At 41.2% G+C, this 27,140-nt stretch overlaps 2 protein-coding genes across 6 annotated transcripts in view; one reads left to right on the forward strand and one right to left on the reverse strand.

Moving 5' to 3' along the window:
• The window catches only part of LOC147331399 (matrilin-4-like), a 30,356-nt gene extending 19,311 nt beyond the window's left edge, over positions 1–11,045 (reverse strand). For 3 of the 4 annotated variants that reach the window (XM_086293668.1, XM_086293667.1, XM_086293665.1), the window contains exon 1: positions 10,792–11,045. The gene's annotated coding sequence lies outside the window, so the exon portion shown is untranslated. Of the gene's footprint in view, positions 1–6,077; positions 6,213–10,791 lie in introns of those variants that run through there. The other variant, XM_086293666.1, reaches the window with a different exon arrangement.
• LOC147331400 (recombining binding protein suppressor of hairless-like protein) lies at positions 5,450–27,140 on the forward strand. 2 transcript variants are annotated; one of them, XM_086293671.1, is made up of 13 exons: positions 5,450–5,555; positions 5,940–6,033; positions 10,697–10,844; positions 15,841–15,975; positions 17,314–17,384; positions 17,494–17,609; positions 19,783–19,957; positions 21,255–21,392; positions 22,418–22,530; positions 24,722–24,862; positions 25,005–25,160; positions 25,309–25,412; positions 26,675–27,140. In XM_086293671.1, exons 2-13 carry the CDS (start codon positions 5,997–5,999, stop codon positions 26,973–26,975), a joined length of 1,635 nt encoding a protein of 544 aa, XP_086149797.1. In that variant the 5' UTR covers positions 5,450–5,555; positions 5,940–5,996; the 3' UTR covers positions 26,976–27,140. The 2 variants fall into 2 exon arrangements, with proteins under 2 accessions (XP_086149797.1, XP_086149796.1); XM_086293670.1 differs by lacking the exons at positions 5,450–5,555; positions 5,940–6,033 and having other exon boundaries at positions 10,606–10,844; positions 19,780–19,957.

Genomic DNA, 27,140 nt, shown 5'->3' on the forward strand with positions numbered 1-27,140 from the left:
GTTGCTTCACCTCCCACCAGTAATGTCACCGCACAGCCGCTTGTTTTTGTGCTCACCCCGACCTCACAGGTAACCGCTGCAGTTTTCTCCTGAACAAGAGGTGACGCCACATCATGTGAGTATATTAGAGATAACTGCTTCCTGTGACATCATACAGATCCAAGAGTAGAACAAACTGTCAGAAACTTTGTGTTTCCAGGAGTCTGAAGCCTGAATTTTGGCTCATGTGTGATTGAAGCATGTAACACTGTAACAGCGCACACCTGCCCACTTTAGGTTCCACCTAAGCACCAAAGTTTAAAGATTTAAGGTATGAACTGATTTCAGGGTCTGTAAGTGTGTGTGTGTCTGTGTATTCATATCTTTGTGGGTATAGTATAGTATAGTATAGTAATCTTCCAAAAATTGGAAGATTACTATACTTGTGAGGACTAACAGCCCTTTTGGGACCAAAATCCTGGTCCCCATAAGTTTGAAGGCATTTTCTAGACTCAAAATGTGGTTTTAGTGACAGAGTTACAATTAGGTTATGGTTACGGTTAGGCATTCATTTTTCATGGTTAGGGTAACAAGGTTTTAATAGTTTTGCAATTTTCATTAGTTTTTATTTTTATTTAGTTTTGACTTCAGATTTTCAATTTTATATCAGTTTTAATTAGTTTTTACCATTTGTTTGCTAGTTTGTTTTTTTTTAGTGGTTTTTTTTTAGTCATATTTGCAATAATTAAGTGTAACAAAATCCCACTTTCATCATATCAGTCATGCTCTTCTGCTTATCCTTGGGTATGTTGCTATTCCAGCTACCATACCCTGCACCGGTTGCCAGTCTGTCGCAGGGCTAACACGCAGAGACAGACAACTCACATTCCCACCTATGGGGAACCAATGGGTTCTTTAAAAAGAAAAAGAAAAAGGAAATGAGGGCAGATGAACAACCTTTGGTACCAGGTACCTATAAAAAGATATATCTTGGCCCCAATGAGGCTATGAACTCTTGCAGAACCAGGTGTTCCTAATTTTGGTTCAAGTGAATTACTAAACTTTTTGAAGGCAATTGACTCACACAGTTGTGTAGATATCCCGGTCTCCATCCATCCATTCGCTTCCGCTTATCCTTTTCAGGGTCGCAGGGGGCGCTGGAGCCTATCCCAGCTGTCATAGGGCGAGAGGCGGGGTACACCCTGGACAGGTCGCCAGTCTGTCGCAGGGCCAACACACAGGGACAGACAACCATTCACACTCACATTCACTCGCACATTCACACCTAGTGGCAATTTGGATTATCCAATTCACCTATCCCCACACGCTGCATGTATATCCCAGTCTCAATAAACATATTCGCCAACGCTTCCTCTCGCTTGTGATGTTCCTGCGAACTGACCAACCAGTAGCCATCAGGTCGCCGATTGAAGCACTGCATTAATGTTTTTTGTGGAGTTGTCTCGGGATGCATCACGCTGCCTTGCCTGGAGTTAGCTTCTGTTTCTGGGGATGAGGGTTGGGCGTGCTCCCTGACCTTCAAGGTAAGCTAGATTACCAATCAAAGCAATCCCAAATTAGACTCTGGCACTTTCTCCCGACTTTTGCTGACACGATTTTGCGCGTGGACGAAGCAGCAACACAGACGATTCGACTAACATACTGCCACCTGCTGGCATAGTGAGACACAGCAAGAAAAAAACCTGGAAACCACCTCATTTTCACGCTAGACTATTGTATGACACACACACATCAGTGAAAACTAAACACATTTTTGCTATAAATTCAGTTAATTTTAGTTTTGTGAGCACTCATTACAGTTTTAGTTAGTTTTCCTTTTTTGGCAAAGTCTCGTTTTTATTTTTATTTCCATTAACGAAAATGTTTTTTCACTTCAAGTTTTCATTATTTCGTTAGTTTTCGTTACCAATAATAACCTTGCTAGGGAAGGCGTGTGTGTGTGTGTGTGTGTGTGTGTCTGTCTGTGGTACAGCTTTCTGTACCCACAGGGCAGCAACCAGCCCCCCACCTCCCCTTTTCCTGTCTCCCCCACTAAACAACAATCCACTGGATCCTGCCGCCGCTCAGCGTGTGCGCTGCAGACACACACACGTATCACAGCTCTGCCTCAGCCCGGGTCACAGAGCAGCATATGTTCTATAATTATCCACAAAGAGAATCTTTCAGCTCAGAGCCAATATTTTCTCGTTAAACATTTCATTGACGGGTTGGTGGTGACGGCTGCCGCTCGCTGTGGCTGCGAGGCTGCTAACAGTGTGAGTCTTACTTCGAGCTCCTGTTTCCTTCCATTAGCACAGTAAACAAACTTAGATGGTCTGCTCGCCAACCACTCTTGGAAATATATTCACTACAGTATCTTAACTGTCCACTGTGATATCAGTTTTATGAACAGCACATTATATTGTGCAACTGCAGCATGGCAGTATAATGTATTTGAATGGGCTTCCTAATTTTAAAGAAAATGTGCTTTAAATACAAAATCACATTTAGAAAGGCAGCTAGATGCTTGTGAGGAGCAGTTTGATGCCACATACTGGAGAGTAAATCAACCGTGCAGTTTACTCAGCTACTTGTAACAAGGCAGTCAGAGAGCAGAGATATTGTTGATGTTGGCGTGAAGGTGACTTTACCACGAGAGATGAAACACAAACTGTTTCTTTAAAGTTCTTTTCGAGCTCAGGCAGCAAAAATGAACCTCTGGATTTATCCACGTGTCATTTTTAAAGCTGATATTTAAGAGGGTAAAAGGTCAAACTCATAAATGTCATAATACGACCGTCAGCTGTGTTTAAGGACAGTCCATCTCCAAATCATCTGCACTATTTAAGTTTGGGTTTCTCTGGTTTGGAGATTTCAGCGGAGAGGATGTTTGCGTTGTCTTGAATCTGATGGAACCAAATGGCATTCATGGTTAAAACTCCATCAACACATTTAAAAGACACTTTCAAAAAAGCAGGATCCCATTACAACCCTTGTTACATGTTTTTCATGTAACTATTTTCTTTCTGCGGTCTACATCCATCAGTGAAAAGACTCAAACAGCTAAAACTAAAGCTCAGCTGCATCGATCCTGTTACATACAAACACATTCAATTTCATACTTCCTGTTTAGTTTATGAAAAAGTAACATTATTGTTGCTTTCAGTGAGTTTTGTAAAATGATCAGTAAATCCATAATGAGTCATATCATCATCAGATGAAAGCTGTGGAATATAATTTCTAATTGTCTGTGATTGTAGTGATGTAACCTCCACTACACCAGTAAACACTAAAGTAAAAGTCCTTACATAATTTTTACTATTACTGTCTAAAGAATCAGTTTTATGTCAGAGGCTCCATTTCCACATTTTTGCAGATTTCTTAGCTTCCCATCAGCTCGTCTGAATGGACACGTTTGTGCTGTTACCGAACAAAGTCAGAGCACAGACGATCACAGACACACTTAGACAACAGCACATTATCAGGCCTGGGTTTCCTGTTAGTGCTGCTCCCTCTGGGAGAAGAACATGTTGATGCATTTTCCTGCTTTCCCTGCACTCTTCCCTGATGTCAACTCACACTGAAGGCAGTGGACAGAAGGAACTCTCACCGGGCATGGGCATTGCTTCAGCACCTGCAGAGCACATTTACAGGACGTTTAAGCTGCATTAGACCTGATGGTGATCAGAATTATCACGTTACTGAAGGAAAGATTTGTAACAAATTGATTATTGGCTAAACTGATTATTTTCTGAATTAATCCATTTTTTGATTATATGACTAATCTTTTAACTGAGAAGCAGTTTCTTTTTGGCTGTTGTTTATCTGCCTTAATTAAAACTCATCTCCAGTTTTTTTAACCCAAATAAAGTGACTTGTGGCCATGTCCGTGCGCACACAGAGCCAAGAAAGAATGAGCAGGATCCCAGCACATTTCAGTCAAAACATTGAATATGTTTCAGCTTGTTTTGGATCCATTCTTCTCCATCTGTCCCTCGCTGCTCAAAAGAGGTTGACAAATGTGACTCCAAACTGTTTATCTGGCATCTCACATCACCAACCAACACAAAGCCCTTTCACAGGATTTTTACAAAGCTGGCAGTTTCAGCATTGGTCAGAGCTGGCAGTAAATCTGTAGCATGTGTTTTTGGTCCGGTGACTGCTGACAGATGGAAAGCACAGGCATCTTGTTGACTCCTGTTGTTTGTTTTTGTTGGGCTTTAATGTTCTTTGCAGATGTTATTGCTGATTGTGAAACACAGAGACACTGCACGAAACGTCAGGCTCACACATGAAGGTATTTACATGTAAACATGAATTTCTACAACTCTGAGGGTACAAACCCAAAACACAGATTTGCTTGTTCATCCTGTTATAATCAAGGTAGGTCAACAAATTGGAAATAAGTTGGAATTTTTATTTAAAGATCAATAGCACTAAAATCTGTGTGAGAATATGAAGTCAGTACATGGTAAGCTTTGCATGAAAGACTCGCTCTCTAAAGGCTGACGTTTCACGGTGGGGGTAGGATTATGTCAGGGAGCTGCTCTGAGCTCCTTTTTATTTGCAGTGGTGATGGACGGCCTGACAGATGAGGTCAGGCAGGATGCTCTGTGGATGATGATGTTTGCAGATGACACGGTGATTTGTAGTGAGAGTAGGGAGCAGGTGGAGGAGAGCCTGGAGAGGTGGGGGTATGTGCTGGAGAGAGGAGAATCATAAAGCTAAAGGCTTGAAAAATGAAAAGTTTTCTGGATTTCTTCTGTTCTCAGTTTCCTTAGAAATCTGCTGCTAAATGCTCACTCATTAGCAGAGGGTGTTTTCCTCGTGTTATGAAGGTAACACAGTATCTTGTACTGCCAGCAGGACTGATTTACAGATTGTAAATAACAGCCCTTCTCAATGACTAACTTGCATGTTCCTCAAATAAACTGAAGCAATGTTACCTTGAAAATTGCTCATTATTGTGCCTTTGTTTCTAAAAAGAGCTTCTGAGGGGGTTTACCTTTTTTATGGGACTGTTTTTAATGTTTGGTGTTTTTTTATGACTAAAAACCTTCTTCCCCACATGTTAAAGTATAAAAAAAGAGCGAAGAATGAAGCTATTTGCATTTTTGGCTAACTGAATGAATTAATGAAAACCTGATGTTAGATAAATGTAGAAAAAAAATCAGCCTGCAAGTACCTGCAGTGTTTGCTGAAGAGGAAGGTGTGTATGAGAAATCTGCAGTTTGGTAACAGGTGATTATCTCCTTATCCACACACACACTCACACACACACACACAAACACACACACACACCATAGCCTGATAACAGGTCCGGGATGAAGTGCAAACATGAACACGCACAGATACACCAGAGCCCCTCTTACTGTAGCGTGACTGTAAGGTGTAGTAGAAGCTCTGCTCTGGTCTGACTGATCATTGGACTGATTGCTGGACATTTTAACTACGCTGCAGTCGTGATGGGCAGAAACTGATGTATAGAACAGATTTTTTTCTGACTTTAGGCCAGAATACAAACAACAACAGGAGCATCTAAACCAGAAAGCTGCAGGACAACAGTTTGACTTCAGGTCAGCTAACAGTAAGACCATAACGTGATGTTATTACGTGCTGTTTTTTAGCCGATGCTGAAGTTCTCATGGTTTGTTTTTCACCCTGTAAGTTCTTCAAAGCCACGTATGTTGTCGCCCGTCAGCATTTCTGAAGCTTTTACACAGATAGTGAACCCAGCAGCAGAAAAACATCTGATTTCAGTGGACCATCAAACTGCAACACAAAGCCAACCTAATGTTTAGTCGACAGCTGCCTGAAAAGAATTACACAGCTCTTGGACTCAGTACTGGACAGTGAAGTCATTGTTCTATTCCCCCTTAAGACTATCTGCTAGGTGTGCATTTGTTGGTCTATGTCACTTACATTTCTCTGTTAAACCTGAACTTTTTCTAAAAAAGCAGAGTGACCATGGACCCGAGGAACACCCCATCCTAAATTCAGCAGAGGCCACGCCCATCATGGATGAACTGGATGTCGGGGAAGATGGCAGGAAAGGTTAGTAGTATTATTTTGTAATCCTATAAATAAATAAAACTAACTTATTGGAAAGCACTTTTGTGGTGGTGCTATGGTGGCTGCAGCCCCCTCTGCTGGCCAAACCTGAATACAGCGTGAATACTTCTGTGGTTCTGTTGAGTGTGAAATATTAGGAAAATGTAACAAACGAAATGCAGTTGTGTTCTACGTATCGTGACATTAGCTACTGTAACTGAACAGTGATAGAATAAAGAGGGTACGTACCTCGACCTGAGCTGAACATGTCCTCCACACCGAGTGTGACTCGAGCATAGACTGTATATGAAAGATGAAGCCACCGTCACTTCACCCATTGTTTTTTGAGTTCCACTTTGAAGCCTTAATGTTTGCATGTTGGTTGTAGTCCTGTTTAATGTTGGGAGCCCGACATTCTCACTGTTATTTAAACAAGAAGGTCAAGTACTAACCTACTAGGTAAAGCCAGCAAGGCTAGTTAGCAAGCTGCATGAATAAAATGCACAACAATCAGAATAACAGCTCTTAACTCATTCACTGCCAGCCATTGGCAGTGAATGAGTTAAACCCATTGACTCATTCACTGCAATTGACGGCTATAGACGTCAATGGCAGTGAATGAGTTAATTAACCTTAACATCTGGAAACTAGGGTTCAGTTTGATAAGTGAAGTTTCGAAAGACCAGTCAATGGTGACATGAACTGAGTGGAGCTGTCATAAACGAATGCCTGACATGTGAAAACATCTTATTTACCATCGTCCACGTCAGCCTCTGATAATGATGCCACACCGCCCCCCTGGGGTCATGACCCTGAGGTTAAAATGGTGACAGATGACAGATAATCTTACCTTTCAGACATCCGTTTAGAAAGTTTCTGAGTCTCAGTTTATCAGAAGTCTAACGAAAGACTAAATTTACAGGTTTGAAGTGTTAGCGCTCACAGTGAAAGTGAATCGGTTCTTGTTAATGTGACTATTAAGGGAAGCTGTGTGTCTCCTTTCATTCTCTGTTTCTTTTTGTTTGTTACTAAACTGTACTAACTCTAAAACTCAAGCTCCATCAAACCTCTATGAACGAGTAGCAGTTCAACAGTAACCCTGCTTGTTGAAAAATGCCACAAGTACCTGACACGTCAAGCTCAACTGCCAGAAAACACTTTCAAAGAAAGAAAATTGAGCTGCCCTGATAGATCCCTGTATCTGATAGTTATTCCTCTGAAGAATAATTTGCACTGATTTGAATTTTACTTTCAGTTTATGAGCAGACATTATTAAAATGTCATTTTTACCTTATCTGTCAATTTGGAACAATGAATCTTCTGGAGGCACAAATATTTCTTATTTAAACAGCTGGATTTGGGGTCAAACATCATGATGGTGAAATACTGGCTCCACATCTGATTGGGTCACTTGTAAGATTGTTTCCCGACTTGTCACAAATACACACCTCAGATTATAAAGCACTGTGCAACAACCTCGAGTCACCTCGATTTCATTAACATTGGAAGTAGGTGCAGCGATTTATGAAGAGATGTTCTGATATAATCTGGCACACTTCCTTCAGATTGGCTTCAGCCGCCTTTCCACTGATAACATTTCTGCTGAAGCTTGAATAGCAGATGGATCAAATAAAGATCCAGATGCTTTTCTCAGGTTCTCTGTTGGGTCTTTGCTGGATTCTCTTCCTGTTTCTTAAGGACATGACTTCAGACACTGTTCATCTGAAGCAGACAGGTTTTTGTTTTAGGCATACACTGCACACTATGATGAGATATATCAAGTTGCTGGCTAATATCTCTTTGGTAATCACCTTGTTAATACAAAAACACATTTTTATGTTTTCTTTTATAAATAAAAAATAGATAAAAACATTTAGAGATAAGTGGCTTAACAAACAAAAACATTGTTTTGCTGCAGATAACTTGAAAAAAACAAGATAATCTCCTTTGGAAACAAAAAATAAAGAAATGAGGGAAGCCTCAAGGCTGTGGCCTGTGCACAGATATGGAATTAGGCATGCATCATTCAGTACGATAAAACTTAAATGTCCACAGTTGTGTTAATAAACTGTGGTTATCATTGTTCTGTGGGCTAAACTGCTTCCTTTCACAGCAGTAATGCTACACATCAAAAAACAGCCTCGTCTCTCTATCGGCGTTGTGTAAAGCTGCCAAAGACATCTGGTATATAACACACACCAGCAGCTTGGAAAAAACTGCAATATTTTATAGAACGGGAACAAAAACAAACTTGATAAATCTGAGGAGGCGAATCAGTAAACAAATAAAGGGTGTAAAAAACATTCCTGCTACACAGACTTTCATTAAAGGTCTGCTTTTTAGACAGATCAATGGATGGCAGTGTTTTCTACTGACTTTATGTTCTGTCAGTGTGAATATGACTGAACATATGCAATGTTAAGAGGAAGCACTGAGATTAAAACAGCAGGTGAAAGAGCAAGATGTGGAAAAACAGAAAGGACAGAAGTTTGACTGACAGGCTGGACTCACACTGAGAGGAAAACACATCAGCTCTGAGCTTCAGAGATTAGAAAGCTGGACAGAGATGGAGGTCATATGTTTGTGTAACATAAAGAGAGCCAGAGTGAGCGTGAGGGGAAAGAAAGGATGTAGAAAAGCTGGAGATCAGAGAGAGCAGTTTGGATGTATACAGGGAGACGGGCGGAGAGGCTGCGGTTGTTCTGTAGGCGGTTTAGGGTTTGAGTGGCAGCTGGAGACCATATTGAGATGAACACAGCACTTCTTGTTGTTAGATTTAGATTAGAACCAGATGTTAAGTCTGCTACTGCGAGCAGTTTCACTACCTGCCTGTCTTTGAATTACACCCCGACTTCCTCCACCACCTTTTATTATCATCTGCCCGCGAACATAAACGGACCTGAGCCCGGTTATATGAAGACCTGACTGCGGCTCAGGTGGGTAGATTATCATCAGCAGGATTATTAGGAGTACAGAGCCTGTCAGGGTATGTGTCCTCTAAATGCATCGCATGCAGGGAATAATACCGTTATACAAAAGGACTGAAAGTCTGAATGTGGCTGTGCAGAACAGCTTCTCAGTCCCAGCTCTCCTTTTATTTAAAACACAAACAAACTTAGGTCTAGGTTGAGTCTGTGTCGTAAACCTTTGGACAAACAAAAACTCACCAATGTTTGGTTTTATGCATTTAGTGCAAAAGAGAAATTCATTTTTTCATCTCGTCAGCATGTGAGACAACAAATAAAGTCATCGACAGCTGTTTAACTAACAACGTTTTACCACTCTTTCACAAACATATCTGGATATATTTGTAGTTTATTGCATTTCTGTTTTGATTCACTTGAGTAGTTCTCAAAAATGCAAAAGGCAAAAGAAAAAATAAAGAAAAACTGCAGCTATTCATGCAATTATTGGCTGAATGAGTTCCAGACTGAGCACTGCATTATTATTCATAATGACACACACTTTTTTCCCCTAGAAAAAGGAGGTGTGGACCCCTTGTACCCAGTAATTTGTACCCATGGCTGCATTGATAGCCCAGGAGCCCCTCTTTAGTCACGCCTGCACCGCTGACCCGTTTAAAGTTTCCCAGAGACACGGCATCGCTGATCATGCGCCTGTATCATGACTCTGTCACCTCCAGTCTGTCCACCTGCCTGTATGGCTGTATGATTAAGCTTCTCTCTGACTGACTGTGTTGACTTAACCACGTGAGCCCTGACCCGTCTGTGTGCTCGAGCAGACTCTCCCTGAATGGTGGCTTTGACTGCCTGAAGCATCACCTCCAGGCAACCAGTGTGAACCCAAAGCCTCTTTCCCTCTGTCTTACACTCACATCTATTTTCAAATGTGATGCTTTTAGTGACCTTTAATTATCTTTCCACTTCATTTCACTGACTCATCATTTGTTTCACTTCAATGTAAACACTTACTGCAGCTAAAACCATACAAAAATCATAATAACATCAGTGAGAACTTGTCTTTATTAGTGCATTATTATCATGATCAATACTTTTCCAAAGATCAATGGTGTCTTTGAGTTCATCTGAGCCAAACTGGACCTTATCCAACATCCAACTTTCAGAGGCTTTTCCAAGCTCCTTAAATTTTGAAAGCCTCTTTGGAAAATCTCAGTCACAAACTGCTTGTGTTGGCATTTGACTAACAATTATTTTCATTAACAATTTATCCACAGATCATTTCAGTGAATAACTTAACTGTTTTCTCTGAATGCCACAGAATAACTCAGTTTTGAGTTTTCTCCCAGAAGCTGAGCCCATTTTTTTAGTTTAAAATTTAAAGATTTTTACTTTAATCAAGAAAAACAGCGAATTGTTGCATTTTAAAGTCCAGTCTGTTTGACTGGATTACTTGAAAACTGGTTAAAATTATTAATCAGATATTAAATTAAGACAATTCAGTTAAAACTTTCATGCACACATATCACATGTGACCATATCACACCATGAACTCGATGATTTCTGCTTTGGGCATACCTTTGCTCTTGAAGCAGGCTGCAAAGCACCGCGTTGTCCTGCACACATCTCCTATTTCACTCGGTTAAATGAAGTTTAAATGATGCGACACTGTGATCTGACTCATCGTGTTAATCTCTGCTTTAAACAGTATCACTGCGAAATCAATCTAACACTTCGTTTCCTCTCAGAAACACTGCTGCACCGACCTGGCTTCCCCGAGGTAGACACCGCTCTGTTATACCCCCCTCCCCTGTCCCCGGACCCAATCAGCCCGCTGACTCACCTGGGGACGCTGCCGTCCGGACACGATGCAGCACGGACGGGTGGATGGGACAGGTAAGACGGAGAACCAGCCGGGTGCTCAGACCTCTGCGACAAAAGTCCCGAAACACACGCACGCAGGGTGTCCCGGGTCGGGAAAGGTGAGGTCACGGTTTGCTGGAGTTTATCCCAAAGTCTCGGAGAGGAGGTGAGGAATGAGCGCGTGGACGTGAAAAAGTTTCAGGTCAGCTTCGTGTTTCTGCCGCGCTGACCTTCCCTCGGTTTTACTCACTGTTGGAATGAAGTGGTGCAGTGATGGTGAGGAGGTATAAAAGTGCCAAGAAGTATTTGGGGAGGTAGAGACCCCGCCCCCCGGCCTTTGAAATCCGAACAATGTTGAGCGCGCGGAGAAGTTTGGAGAGGTGAGACCTGCTACGGCGCACGAGCGCACAAATGTTTCTGCTTCCTAAAGTTCATCAAGTGTTTTACAGAGAATTTGTGACTGATCAGTGACTCTCTAATGTTCAGCTTTCTCACTCTAATGTCATTACTAAAGTAATGTGATTACATTAACGGTTTTGAGGCCAAAGAAAACGAGTCCCATGTGGCAGGAACTGTTCATGTCAGACGAACCAAAACAGTTTGAATTATGATATTTATGTTAAAATCCTGCACATGATAGGATATTTGTTTTTATGAATAAGTCATGTGACCTGAACATATAATCTGATTGGGTGTTACTGTCTTTCTGGCATTTAGCTCTGAAAACTTAAATGTATTTTGAAAAAGACTGGAGCATAGACTGTATATAAAAGATGGATGTATCCAACTTGGCATGGCAGCTTAGTTACTGAGGTCCAGTTTTAAAGCTGTGCATTTAAGCTGTTGCTATCTTGGTTTTGTGAACCCAGATGTGCTGAGGTCTTTCCTGAAGCATGCTTCATTCTCATTTTTTATTTGGGAGTTGCAGGAAGCATTTCTACATAAACCCTTATACAGCTGGACTTTATTTTGCAAACAGAATGGTCGCCCCCTGCTGGTCATCAGAAAGAAAGCTGCTTTATAGGGTATTTCCACGTCACTGTCACGCTTCAGACTTAAAAGCTACAGCCATCTTTTATATACTGTCTATGGCTTGGAGCTCCACTTCTGTTTTGGTTGAAGCAACATCTTATCCCATAATCATATGCTAAACCAGTCAGCCCACAAATCACACACTGGTGTCCAAACTACAGCAACCAACAATTCCCAGTAGTTCAGAAAGGCCCCAGTCACACAGGCGACCATCTGGCAGCCACTGGTCATAAGGGGAAAATGAGTATTATCCCAAACAGTTGCAGGTGGTTACTGAAGGTTTCTGGCAAGCCCCATGCAGACCTAGAGATCGATCAGAGACCAACCTGGTAATCACCAGTTGCTAGGAAACCATGCATTCTGCAACCAGTTGGTATGCGGTTGTAGGAGGTTGCTGGCAGTTTCTAGAATAAAACTGGTCACAAAGAGGTTTCACATGATGTACCAAAAACCTCCCGGTGGTTTGCATGGAAGACCCCAACTTGTCTGCAAACACTGTTTGCCTTCAAAGTAAACATGTCAGTAAGGTTCAGCTTGTATTTTAAAGGTAAATGTTTTCTATTTTCAGTTTGCGTCCCACTTTTTTAGGTTTTACTGCAGCCCACAGTGTAAATATTGAGTTTTTGCAGACAAGTCGACACTTCCATGCAAACTACAACTGACCTGGGCAATCTGCTCGAACCCAGCAATCACATAGAGGGTTTAGGTGCAGTCCTTTCTATGTGACCAGTTTCACCAAACAATAGCTGCAAGCTCGAAACTCCAGCAGCCACTCACAACCAGTCGAGAAATACACTTTATTCTTAATCAACCTCCTGCTCCTCACCAGCTTGGATCTAAATTCTCTGAAGGTTGTAAAACTTCTAATTTAAAAAACTTTTCTTCCACTTGTGGATTTTAGGGCCCAGACACCTGTTGAGTTCATCATACTAACAAACCCAGTAATTGTAGTGATTTTAAACTTTCAAATACTTGTGTGCTAGAACAACATCTGGAGCAGAAGATGTAGATGCAAGTGTATTTCTGTCCACCCCTCCCCCCGTCCTTCTTCAGTTCATTCTGTGTTCCTGGTGTGAAATACCAGGAGCCCTGCGCTCCTGACGCCTGCCCTTTGACCTGTGAAAATGTGAAGGTCTAATTTAAACTACAAACTGGTGAAGACACACACAGCCATTCAAGTCTGAACCCTGACCCGTGGAGAGAGGCGTTAGTAGGATCTGATGTTCAGTACAGCTGGCCAAGCAGGCGCTCGCCCTTATGGAGACCAGCTGGTCTGAATACATGTGTCATCATCAGGGTCGAGATTATAGAAGGACTTGTATCCTTGGTGACTTTTCTAAGTGCACAAATAATATATTTGCTAAATGCTTTCTGTGCTCAGTAACGGTTTAAGGGCTTCAAAAATAATATAAACCATAAGAAAGAGAAGTGATACTTTTTTTTTTTCCATTTTTTGTGATTTTAGAGTTATTGTAATAGAACTGAGTTAAAGTTTGTTGTTTGCCATAATAGGATTGGAAATATTTCTTATGAGTTGTTAAAACATGAATTTCTTTCTACTTAAAGCTTGAAGTCATGTTTCTGTACTGAAGAGTCCAAAGTCTGCATGTGAAGCTCAAACATCCACTGTGCCATCTCTGTTTGGGACTTTAGTCACTCTCAGTTTCTCTACTTTTTTAATATCTTAATATCCAGATAATAGTTGTGAATGGAAAGTATTTGCTCTTACCTTAAATTTGTGTGAGAACTTGGTGGCTGCCACAGGAAACCGCAGCAGGTTGATTTTTAACCACTTACATAATTCAGCTGTCTTTTGAGTCCTTCCTTATTCCCTTGCCTTCCTCCTCTCCTCTCCTCCTCTCCTCCTCTCGTGTCGACAGTCTTCATTAGGAGTAGCATTCCAGACTCCAGGCCCCGGGGTCGTAACTCTGTGTCTGGCTCCTCATTACATCGCTACAGCGGGGAGAAAACACAGCTAATGTGACAGGCGCTATTGTTAGCAGAGCAACACGGGGTCAGTCAGCTTGTTCTTTCAGCCTTTTGCCTGCTGTTCAGCTCAGCATTTAAAATCTAATCACACAGAAGGAGGCCGCGTTAACAGAAGTAATGAACACTTTACAAAGTAAAAAGGTTGTAAATAACCTGCTCAAACTCAGGATTAAATGAATAGAAAAAGATAAGATAAGATACCTTTATTAGTCCCACAAGGGGAAATTGTGGGACTAATAAAAGCATTAAAATCTAAGTGTAAAGCCTTTATTTGATTAAAGCACTGCTTTGTTGTCTTGTAATTACAAAAGACCCAGCAAGTGGAAACATAATATCAAATACTAAATGTCCATTCAGAAAACCCAAGTCTGTATTTGTGCTTCAGGAATCTTTTGTCCACTTAGTCTAGTTTTGTTCTGGCAGTGGCTCACCCGCTGTTCACTTACCTGCTGTTCACTTACCTGCTGTTCACTTACCCGCTGTTCACTTACCTGCTGTTCACTTACCTGCTGTTCACTTACCTGCTGTCAAAACATGAAATATCTAAAATTTAATGACCGGAAATAAGACTTTGAGGGTTTTTTCTTTAAATTAAATGTCAATCAGAGGAGAAAATGAACAATACATGAAACAAATAATGTGATTAAACAATAGCTTTTAAGTTCTGCCTATATTTGAATAATGTTTCTCTTTATTTGCAAGAAAAACCAAACATGCATACACATCCATATATCTCCGTTGGCGTATGTTCATATTAAACATGGCCCAAGTTTTGAATAGTGAGGTCAGGGTATGTACAAGGAGTCCACCCTGTTCTAAAAGTTTTATCCTTTTGACTGTTTTAACTGTGAACATGTAAATCTACTAAAAAATGAAAAATATGGATCCAGACATGAGCAAAGATGCTCTGTGGAACAAAATGAAACAAGAAAAAACCAGAGGCCAGAAGAAGAAATGAAATAAGCATGAATACAGAAGTCAAGTGATCAACAAAGAAAAGCAACCATAGATCTAAACTGTAAATCTAAACTGCATATAAAGTAGCATGAATTGAATAATAAACTGCATGTATATGCATCAGCATATGTGTATTAACATGTTATTTTTGTACAAGTAACCTGTAAGTTAACTAGTTCTGATCAGAAAGGATTATTTTGCTTTCATTTGGTCCCGAGTCTGTATCTGAAACTTAAATTTGTGAAAATGTGACATTACTGCGTCTCCTGTCTTTTCTCTCTGTGCTGGTAGAAACAGGCGAATGTTTTCCAGCTATAAAAAGAACTGTTCCATGTTTTAATGAGTCTCTAACAACACTGTTATCCCATCTTTGGCTTGCCTGTATTTATATCTGCTGCTGTTGAGTCTCTTCTAAAGATGGATGGAGTGTCTGCTGATGATAATTGTGTGCTTAGTCTGAGCTACTTTGTGGGAACATGAACAAAAGTGTAATTCAAACTACAGTGGGATTCGTTTCTTGATAACATGGTGGTAAAACTCTAGTCTGCTTCATTCATGTGTCACTCAGCATTGTTTTTTAAGGGAACGAGCAGGTTTTCACCACTTTAACCACGTCCATGTGTTCGTTTATGATGGCAGTGAGCTGTCTGCCTGAAACGGAGTCTCGTTGCACACATTTAGTTTCTGTGAAAAACACCAAACTGGGCTGAGATGCTGCAGACATCACACAGTTTAGAAACGGGCCTGATTTAAAGTCAGACGATGATGGTGATGGAAGATGTTTTGGAGCACTGGTCATTCCTGTATTATGAATATTTGTGACCCCTGATTTTTCCTAAAGTGCTACAGTGATGTTCACACTTGTAGATAAACTAACAACTGCTGAGTTATTTTATGTCATAAAATTTGCTACAAACATTTGCACCTCCATCAACACTTTTATGCATAGTTTTTCTGTTGAGCACCATCAGAATCTTGGCTTTTCCTCACAAACACACTATGTGTTGTTTTTTGCGTTTCTTTGTGACAAACATCCTTGTCGTCCAATCAGGAGACTGAACTCAGGGTTTCAAGGCTGTCAGTTACTGGGAACATCAGCAGATCTAGGACGAGAAGCCCACGCAGACCAGAGTGTCACCATCCTGCACGCCAAGGTCGCTCAGAAGTCCTACGGCAATGAGAAAAGGTGTGGTGATGATTTTATAGAAATAAAATAGATTACACAAATAATCCAAAAACAGTTGATTCTGTTCATCTGGACGCAACGTTTTCAGTGGGAGAAACATTTTGTCACTCATCCAGGTGACTTCTTCAGTCTCAGCTGACTGCAGGTTTCCCCAACTTTATAAACAGTTTATTTGCACAATGACTGAAACCAGGCGCATGAATAAACAATGGGCTGTGAGGTCAGTTTATGATCATTAATCTGCGTGCATTAATCTCATTGATCAATGATGATGATGATTGAGCATGCATCAAGACATTACACAAATAAACTTGCAGCATTAACACATTTTATTAAACCCAACACAGAAATCTTTTTCTAACAAACAGATTCGTCTGACTGATCTGAGGGACAGGCTCAGATTTCCAAGTTTATTTGGCAGTTACTTTAATATCTACACAGATCCACAAAGTGTCATAAAACAGTGATAAAATGATTTCCTCGAGAACAACAGATGATTTCTTTTGGACCCAAACCCCAAAGAAATCCTGTTTGCTTACACATGAAGTCACAGAAAGCAGGAAATGAATAAGAAATCTGCAACATATTTGACATTTGGTGGAAACTTAATAACAAACCACCTCTAGCTACAGCTAGCAACTGGCACACAAAACTAAAATTAAAGATGAGATTAAAGACTTGAAGTAGAGGAAGGTGAATATACTTTTGAGTTTTTGAGAAACTGCAAAGTTTATTTGCAGTTTTTTATGTGCAGCCAGTTTCATGAGAGCCAGGCTGTGTGTTAAGGATAATTTGCATGATCAAAACTCCTTTGTTATTTGATTTTCTAATGTCATATTCTGTCCTGCAATATTCTTTTGAAGATTATTATTCATGATGTAATTTGTTCTTCTGTGTGTCCTGTAACTGCCCTGAGCTGTCATATTCATGCAGCTGAAAAAGGCTGATGTGAACTTGCTGCACGTTCACCTTCTTTAACCATTATTATGCACGACAGTTAGAGTTGTGAACAAACAAGTTTCTTATAATTAAACTTGCTTTATGTTGAGCAGGACATGCATTTGAATAAATCAAAGAAAGCTTTATTTGTCTGACCAGTCATGTGATTTACATTTCACAGTATTTCCCATTAGTGAGACTGAGTTTGTTGCCCGTGATGTTTAAGGCAGAGAAACGTTTTGTAATACCTGTAATACACACGAGACTCACCTGATTTTAACAGATGAATGAACAGAAGAAGAAAATCTTAATGTAGAGATTAGTGAAATCATGAGCACGTGAACTGGTTTAGTTGGATAAAATCTGCTGTTTCAGTGACTGTTTCTGCATCACCTCCAGGTTCTTCTGCCCTCCTCCTTGTGTTTACATCACTGGCCATGGATGGAAAGTCACGCAGGACCATTTAAAAGGTACATAAAGATGATTATAGTCAGCTTTACATTAAAATTTGAGTGAATTTTATGTCTTACATTCTTCCACTCACTGCTGTTTTTCCTTCTCATTGTCTTTTCCATCCAGCGGCCGGTTATGGCGACTCTGTGTATCGAGTGTGTGGTTACATGTGCCTGGACAGCTCCAGCCAGTCACAGGCAGACGCATTCAAACTGGTGTTCGATGAACAGCCAAACTCCAGGGTGAGAGCTCTCTGGTGGCCGTGAGCAAACCTCTGTTTATGTCGACAGTCGTTCCCGGTCAGAAAATTCCTTTTGTGACACAGACACTAATTTTCGGAGACTTACGCTCCCCCTTGTCCCGTTAGTTATCCTCTCAATTCATCTCCAGGTGTTCACTGATGGGGGCTGAGGTGGCACCAGCGAGCCATCTGCATCCATCCACGTCTTTGTCCCGAACAGTTTTCTGAAGATTTGCAGAATTTATTAATTTATTATTTTCAGACATAACTGATCAGAGATGCTATAATGATGCTGATGATTAAACTGAAATATTAATACAAAGTCAGTGATACCCATATGCAAAAGTTTAATTAATTATGCAAAGTTACAGACTAATTAGACCAAAATTGTTGCCGTTACCATTCCAGTCTTACATGTCTCAAATGATCATCATTGTGAAATCTAACTAAAATTTTGATTTTGGGAAGTGAAGTTTGGTAACGTGACGGCTCTAAAACGTGATAATAGAGTGTAAAAAAATCAGAATATACCTGACAGCTCCACACATCAAGTTAATGTAAAATCCTTTTTTAATAGAAGTACACTGAGTGTCTTTGGTTGCCCCTCAGTGGAATAAGAGTGTTGGAGTGAAAGCATCACAGAGCAACACTGTGATCATCTGTAACGCTCAGAAAGCCAAACGACATTCTCAGTTTCTTTAAGTTTGGATCGAGCTGAATATCAGCACTAAAACTGCGACTCAAGAGTTGTCAGTTCATCTTGTAATCGGAAGGTTGCCGGTTCGAGCCCCGGCTCCGACAGTCTCGGTCGTTGTGTCCTTGGGCAAGACACTTCACCCGTTGCCTACTGGTGGTCAGAGGGCCCGGTGGCGCCAGTGTCCGGCAGCCTCGCCTCTGTCAGTGCGCCCCAGGGTGGCTGTGGCTACAATGTAGCTGCCATCACCAGTGTGTGAATGTGTGTGTGGATGACTGGATGTCCTTAGGGACGAGTAAAGCGCTATATAAATACAGGCCATTTACTTTTTAAATGAAATCTGCTTCCTGCATTCTGCACTTCTAGTTCTCATTTCTATAATCCACACACAGGAATATGTGACGTTTAGCCCCAAATATCCAGAGTGCCTCACCAAACAGGTGAAGTGCATAAAAAACTGCCAGACATGATTAGTGACCAGCACAAGCAGAAATCAGAAACACAACACTTCAAGTTTTCATCTGCCACAAGATACAGAGTGGAGGTCAGGGTCAAACACATAACACAGGGAGCTGTTGTTGTTGTCTGATGTGTTTCAGAAATTCTTTCTTTTTATTTCATCTTTTTCGTGTTTTCAGCGGCTGTTTGGTTCGTTTTAGGCACCAAAATGACTCTGTACAGTTTTAGGAAGGAAAATAGTCACGGACTGATTTAAAATGGGTCCTTTCACAACCATAAGCACACATCTGAACTTTCTTTGTCACCACGTTGGTTTGGCTGAAAAGAAGCAGCAGTGATGAAACCTCGGCTTTGTTGAGAGTTCTGCGGTTTTACACACAGTTATTAACGTCGCTGTCATAAACATCGTTTGTTACACTCGTTAAACAACCGACCAGTGTTTTCACAGCGAGCTGTACACGTCGTATACTTTTGTTTTGATTTGTGGTTTTTTTTGTAACTACCTCATATTAAAGGCAAAGTCTACAATTTTTTTTACGACATATGATACATGACATGTATATTACACTGTGACAAGAGTAAAAACAGTCCTTAGAATAAGTTTCATTCAGGCGGTTGTCTGAAAGTGAGCAGATAAGTGAATGATGATGTATGAACTGTTGTGTTTGAGCTCTGCGTGTGTTTACTCGGCCACGAGCATTAAACCTTTTATTTCAGGCCATTGTTGACTCAACAAACAGTCGCGTCTGACAGAAAAACTGCAAACACGCTGCCCGTGCGCCGGCCTTTCGCTTATTTACTGACTGATGGAGAAACAGACGTGCTTTGTCTTTATTACTGTACGACCTATCAGCCGAGCTTCAAATGCTGAGAAAAGCAGAAAAAAAATAACCAGAAAAAGTTTATTTCAATTAAAGTTATTTATGAAAAACAACATTCCTGAAGAGTTTCCTCCTCTGCGTCTGATTACGTGAAGTGTAATAAGTCTCACACTCGTGCTGTCTGTGTGTCTCGTCAGCAGATGTTCGCTTGCGCCAAGTCGCTGTTCATCTCTGATCAGGACAAGAGGAAGCATTTCTGCTTGCTGCTGCGCCTCTTCTTGAACAACAGACAGGAAGTGGGTTCTTTCCAGAGCCGGATGATCAAAGTCATCTCCAAACCCTCCCAGAAGAGACAGTCCATGAAGAACGCTGATCGTGGGTTTATTCCACTTTTAATCCAACAAATCAGGGATTTCCATTTATTTTTAAACTGAGGATAAGTGGCAGAAATGAACATTTGAAAAGGTCTCACATCACCTGAGATGGATATTTGTGTTTGTTTTGCTTTTGAGGTCTGTTGTCATTTCTTTAGCAATTAGACATTAGTATGATTTTTACTATTTTGGTCTCCTTGGTGACAAATACAGTAAAAAAAGAAAAAAAAAATGAGCAAAAACAACAAAAAGCAAAGAGCCTAAATAAACTGAAAATGAATCAAAGGAAACCGAAATTGAGTAAAATCACGCAAAATGATTTCATTCAGAAACAAAAGGGGGAAATGTGTTGATTTAACTGTCTCTGTGTTTTGGCCTGTTTGATGACGTTTGCATCATGTGAATCATTGCAGACATTAAGATGGAAACTATGAAGAAGCCTTTAAGTTTGATGGTTAATGTTAGGGTCGGAGTCATGGAAGGTCCTCACATAGATTCAGGATTCCCTGCATTCATCCTCAGTCCTGGGAGCGCTGGGATGACACTGTGTGGTGTGCACGGATTGACTTGAGTTGAGTTTAAACACAGATCCTCAGTAAATTATTATTGCTGTTGTTTTATTATCCTGAGATGAGATCAGAGAAGGACAAACAGAATGACTACGTTTAACGCAGATGGTCTCAGTGGTCTCTGGTTTCGTGTGACTTAGTTCAGCCTGTGCTGATACACTGGAGTTAACCTGAAAACCAGAACATGCAGAGACGCAGGGAGAACATGCAACCTCCTCACTGAAGGACCAAATCAGGAATCCTCTTGCTGTGATGCCACAGTGCTGAGCTGCTGTGAAGCCTGAGCACACGTGTGATGGAAACACACATGTGTGCATGTTTGTGCCTCACAGGTTCCCAGTGGGCTCACTTTATGTGGACCTGCACTAAATGCTCATCACTTGTCCTTCATCCCACACACTGAGACAATTGTCTATCATTTTACCAGCTGTCATTTTACAAAAGGGTCACAGGAAACACGATGCTCAGAGATTTATTTATGCTAAATATATTTACGCACCAGGATATTTAAAAAAAATAAAATAAAATGTTTGATTAAAATCAGTTTCCATCACATGACTGTCACCAAGCCACCAGAGCTTGTTTGTGTTTATTTCTTATTTTCAAAATGGTTAAATTTCAGACTGTCCCACACAAACATCCTTTAAATCCCACTAACAGTGTGTGTGTGTGTGTGTGTGTGTGTGTGTGTGTGTGTGTGTGTGTGTGTGTGTGTGTGTGTGTGTGCAGTGTGTATCTCATCCTGCTCCAGGGTGGCTTTGTTTAACCGTTTACGCTCTCAGACCGTCAGCACTCGTTACCTCTCGGTGGACAGAGGAGCTTTCATAGCGAGCGCCAGACACTGGACGGCCTTCACCATCACCATGGGTAAGTGTGTGTGTGTGTCCGTGTCAGCATGTGTCACCGCTTGTGTGCAAACAGTACAGTAGATTCAAAGCTTTGTATTCACACACAAACACATGCTTTGGATACAGGGAAGGTCATAATGTTTTCAGTTTATGATTTAACAGTTTGACTTTAACTGAAAAACATAGATGTAGAACACAGACATCCCATAAAACTGCCGTTTACCCTCAAACTGTAATATGAAGGATGTTAGCACAGTTATACTGCCTGAGCTTCTTGTTTGTAGTCACACTCAGTAAAATGAGTGCATTGAATGAACAATGTGGAGAATAATTATGTTGAGCAACACAGAATAGCTTAGAGCTCTTACTGGGTTGTATTGCCCATTTCTCTTCTATAAATCGATGCACATAAGGTAGAAATTGTTGTATACAAATTAAATAGGCAGGGAATGTGTCTGCTGGTGTCCCCAAACAGAACCTACACCCGTGGTCCTCATGGTGTCTTTTGGATGCTTTATTCTTCCAGCATCCTCACCTAAACCAAACAGAGAAGTAGGAACACAGCATGTGGAAGGATTCGTGCAGTGTCCTGTGTGTGAGAAATCAAATGGCACCTATGAAAACAGGCTCTGATTTGTCTGTGATGGTGTCAAACTTGTATCCTCCAGTCAGCAGACGTGTCTTCTCGCCCTGCAGCCATCCTGCATAAATACAGTCACTGTGCAAGCGGTTTTCCTCAGTAAAGTCTAGAAGAGTCCATTTAAAGATCTGTGAGGTTATTTATTTAACACAGTGCCCTGTGTGCACGGACCTCCCACCACCAAAACCCAAACCTCAGTCATTCATCCATCAGCACTTGGTCCTCTCTTCGATCAAGCACACCGACGGTCTGTTTGCCCTCTGTTAGCAGAAAAGTCATGCAAGGAAAAAATGTAATAAAGCTGAAAATGTGCAGAAATTAACCGTCAGTGTGTGTGTGTGTGTGTGTGTGTGTGTGTGTGTGTGTGTGTGTGTGTGTGTGTGTGTGTGTGTGCGTGCATGTAGTAGATGACCAGTGTGCTGAGCAAGGAGGCTTTGTGCTGAGCGAAGGCTTCATCTGTTACGGCTGTGTGGTCCAGCTAGTGTGCACCGAGTCTGGAGCAGCTCTGCCACCCATGGTAACACACACACACACACACACACACACACACACACACACACACACACACACAGAGCGTATGTGAATAGTGCATACCTTGTATTGTCCACCATATGTCCACTGGTATTCTAGCGAATTTTATCTGCACTCAGCCAAAGCTTTAAAAACCTCTGCTGTAGTCAGTGCCGTTAAACAGCTGCAGAGGACGACACAGTGAGATGATGGAAACAAACCTCATAATAAAAATCTTGTAATGAACATGATAGAAATACCAGATACCTTTTAAGGCCTTTTTTCTAACCATGCCACATTTCTACAAAAATAATCAAATGATTTTTATTTATTTTTTTCTGTGAAAAGAAAATTGTGTCAGACTGGATCTCAGGTGTGCGTCTGTAAAACATTAGGAAATTTCTAGGAATAGCCCCTCCCACAGCCACAGGTGTCATTAGTTCCAAATTTGGGGCAGTAAATAGTTTTTTCTGGTGGAAACATGGAGTGTTTTCCAGATTAGCCACAGTTTATGTTCCTAAATCTAGTTTCTAGTTTGGCTGATATACATGAAACAATCGACCACTGAGATTAAACAACCCTGTAAATTCAGAAGTCTCGGATGAAATTCTCTGAGCTCATCTCAGGATATTAAAACAATAACCACGAGATTTGGGAAAATCCTGCTAGTTTACTAAGAATCTTTAAATCCCAAAGCAGACACACTGCTGAAGTGTTTGTTAGCGAGACACCAGATTCCTGGAAGTAAGTTGGATTAATCAATGTTGACGTTTCAATATCTTATCAACAAAAGAAGCTCTTTATAACCATCTATAGCTGGAAATTAGTGGGGAAATGGGTGCGCTCTGCACTAATTATTTGACCATAAAATCAGTTAAGGTATAATCGCTGCTCAATACTGAATGACTTCCAGATGTGTGTCTGTGCAGGTGTTACATAAGCTGCTAATCCCACAGATATCCTTACAGTTTGAGCCGTTCTTAGACAAACGTCTGCACTGCAGTCCGTCACATTTCACTGAGCACACCCTTTCTCTGTACTTCCTAAACTGCTGTCATAACACCCTGAGCTGCTGGCCTGCTGGTAATTGGTGAGGGTATACCCGCACACTACACCTCTATATGTTTTTGTAGTTGAGGCCTATTGCAGCCGGTTTGTTTAAAGACAGAGAAAGCTGGCGTTGGACTGTGGCGGTCGTGGTCGGCGTTCAGCGACCGGAGAGGTGAAGACAAAACGCTCAGCAGCACGAGAACAAAGTGTTTCAGATTGTGTGTGTGGTGCAGTTTAGGGTACATTTAAGTGTCTTAATACTGAGGTTTGGACTCGGCGCCAGAAAACACCACAGTTAATTCAGTGTCCAACCTCCACAGATACACCTGGATGATGTTTGTACATCTTTTAAAACCCGAATCGCTCAGTTTCTGCTGGTTGTGTTATCTCAGACAGCTGCTCACTGTTTATTTTACTCTCCTGATCTCTGACTACATCTGTGAGATGATATATTTGGATGGTTTTTAGAAGCCCGTGGTATTTCTTCTTCAACAGATCTAAAAAAAAACTGTTATTGTAGATGTATTAGACAGATTTATGTTTTTATTACCCTCAGCAATAATACCTGGGAATAATATACAGTTATATAAGACCACAGTAGGATGTGTAAATATGTTAAAATCCTTGTAAAGTGATGATTAAGCCCTTTTATATCTAGAAACTGTCCATAAGCACAATCAGAAGCACTGCCTCGAGCTGTGATCCTCCCACAGCTGCAGTGTCCTGACAGCAAATTCAAATTCTCCACCTGCAAAATCCAAACAAAAGCATCATTTAAACTTAATTTTTTCTATATTTAAAAACTCTCCTTTCCTTTGTTTTTTCTTCTATCAGCACACTGAGTTTCAGTGTATTTAGCATTTGTAATAAACCAAAGTTTTTAACCTATTTGTAAATTCAGTGACTTATAATTAAATGATTTCAATGCATTTTTATTTACACACATAAACAGGCGAACTGGCTCCAACTAAAACAAATGTGAACTGCATTTCACATTAGCCTCAAAGAGCTGCTAGAACAGATAAACAGTGACCCTCCAAATCATGCCTGATAGCACCTTTTTTTTTTCTAACAGTTAAGTTGTTATTATTGGGGAAATATTTTAATTATTCATAAATCGATTCTAAGCTAAAGTTCTTCATCTTCAGGTGATCCGAAAGGTCAACAAGCAGCACGCCATCTTAGACGTGGACGAGCCCGTTTCTCAGCTCCACAAGTGCGCCTTTCAGTTCAGAGACAACCCTCACGCCTATCTGTGTCTAACCAACGACGCCATCATAGAGTACCAGGTTCTCTTCTCTTTCCCAGCCTTTGTTTTTGATTCGTCCTCCACCTGCCTGTGTTTATTTCTTCCAGTTGACACCTTCACATTTGTCCTGTTGACATGTTTCTTCCTTTTAACCATCTCCTCCATCTTTTTCTTCCCTTCAGGCCCCGTTCAGCGTCAGAGATCCCAGCAAAGTGGTGCTGAATGACGGGTCCTGCTGGACCATCATCGGGGTGGAAGTCGTAGAGTTCACCTTCAATCAGGGTCTAGCTTGTATCACGACACCAGTTAGCCCATTTCCTGTTGTCACTGGGTTAGAGGTGAAGTGCCAAGACAAACCATCACATTGTGTGGTTCTCATGTGTTTTATAATATTTTTATAAAAACCTAAATGTGCTGTTAGCTAGAAATGGAGCAAACCACTCAGTCAAAACAAGGAGATCCAGAGTTCCTTTTTTCTTCCTGCAGGTGAACGGTGGAGGGCACGTCGCCATGCTGGAAATTCACGGAGAAAACTTCACTCCTCATCTCAAAGTCTGGTTCGGCAACGGCGAAGCAGAGACCATGTACAAGTGAGCGAGCAATCACGAGTCGTTTTCAGCTTTGAATCATGGAAAGCTGCTTCAGCAGGATCGAAATATAAAGCTGGAAAATAGTGTCACAGGCGCCTTTTACCTAAAAACTTAACCTGTTAAATTTATATGGCCCCTGCAGGGGGCGGAGCTTCTCACAGCTAGAGGGACTTTTCGCAGTTTGTTGAAGATTTTCTAAAACATTTGTTTTTGTTAAAAATAGAAAAATGCACCATGTTTTTTTCAAGGATAAAATTCAGGACTCTGGGAAAACATGATGGGCATTTTTTTCAGCAACTTTAACTGGAAGCATTTTTGAAAGTTATGACATCAATGTAAAAAAGTCTCCTCTTTACCCGTATTCATCCACCCTGATAGTCCGAGCCAAGCCTGGACCAGAGCGATGTATAAAGAGGTTTATGTTATAACCAAACATCAGTAGGAGGAACTCAGCTTGGCTCACAGGGAACAATCCTCCCTCTAACTCTTATGTGGGCGTCTGTAATTTACAGACGGGCATCACAGAAACTTGACATCCAGCCGTGCTCTCAGAGAATCTCATGTGACCAAACCGAAGTAAAACAGGCCTCTGAAGTCAGGATCCACCTCAGATCCCACACCTGAAGTGCTGAGGCATCGTAAGTCAGGGTCACAGTGAGAGCGGCTCACCGCGAGGCTCTGCAGCAGCGTGTGTGAAGAACAGCCGTCCACAATGTGCTGTTTGTGCAAGAAGCTGCAGCCAATTAGGAACATGATCCCTCCCTGCCAGGCCAACCAGAGGCGCAATATAGGTTCAAATAAAATATTTTATAAAAGGGCATTCACAGTGTCTGCTGTCTGCTCAGACCTCGTACCAGCCACACGTTTATGTTTAGTTTATACTCATTAACTTAAACAGCTTCATTCAAATTCTCAGAAAGGAGAAACTGAAGAAGTATTAGGTATAGAAAAATGTCACATTTGCATTTTTTCTTTCTTTTCTTTTTCTGTCACATTTTTATACCTTTTACTGTATTTATTTTTCTTTTTGCATCTTTCTACAACACAGTTCATACAGATGAGTTACATTTTAAGTTTAATGTCTTTAAAAACTCTTTAAAGGTCTTCACTTTATCTGTTTTATATTTGATCAGATCATTTGGTGCTTCCAGTGACGTCCTGCTCCTTACATCTTTACAGCAGTCAGCAACTTTCGAAGTTTGTCTTCTCATTTATTTTCCAGACCACAGCTCTGACTTTCATGTCCTTGTTTTTCCTCTCAGGTCTCCCAAATCTCTGCTCTGCGTCGTTCCCGATGTTTCGGTTTTCAGCGACGGCTGGCGCTGTCTGCGGCGCGTCATCACTGTCCCTCTGTCTCTCGTCCGACTGGATGGACTGATTTATCGCACCTCCTACAGTTTCACCTACACGCCTGAGCTCCAGCCGCCCCCGTCGGCCCGAATGACAGCCGGAGGAGGGAAGAGAGAAGGAGGGATGGGTGGAGGACAAGACGATGACATCCTGTTGGAGACCATCCATCAGGAGTTCACCAGAGCCAATTTTCACCTCTTCATGCAGAGTTAGTTCGTTTGTTCACAGGAATCACAGAAATCAAAGTGTACAAATAGCTGAACTGGAGACAGGTGTGACATCATAATTACCTTCCTTCCATCTGCTCTGCACATTAAAATTAAAGCGTTTTCTTCAAGCTCAGTAAGAAAGCAAAATCATATGTTTGCATTGGTACGA

Source organism: Aulonocara sp. 'chitande type north' Nkhata Bay, linkage group LG5 (assembly GCF_057382095.1).
Source record: "Aulonocara sp. 'chitande type north' Nkhata Bay isolate Kocher_YH1m ecotype deep benthic linkage group LG5, A_spYH_male_GT1.1, whole genome shotgun sequence".
Lineage (NCBI taxonomy): Eukaryota > Metazoa > Chordata > Actinopteri > Cichliformes > Cichlidae > Aulonocara > Aulonocara sp. 'chitande type north' Nkhata Bay.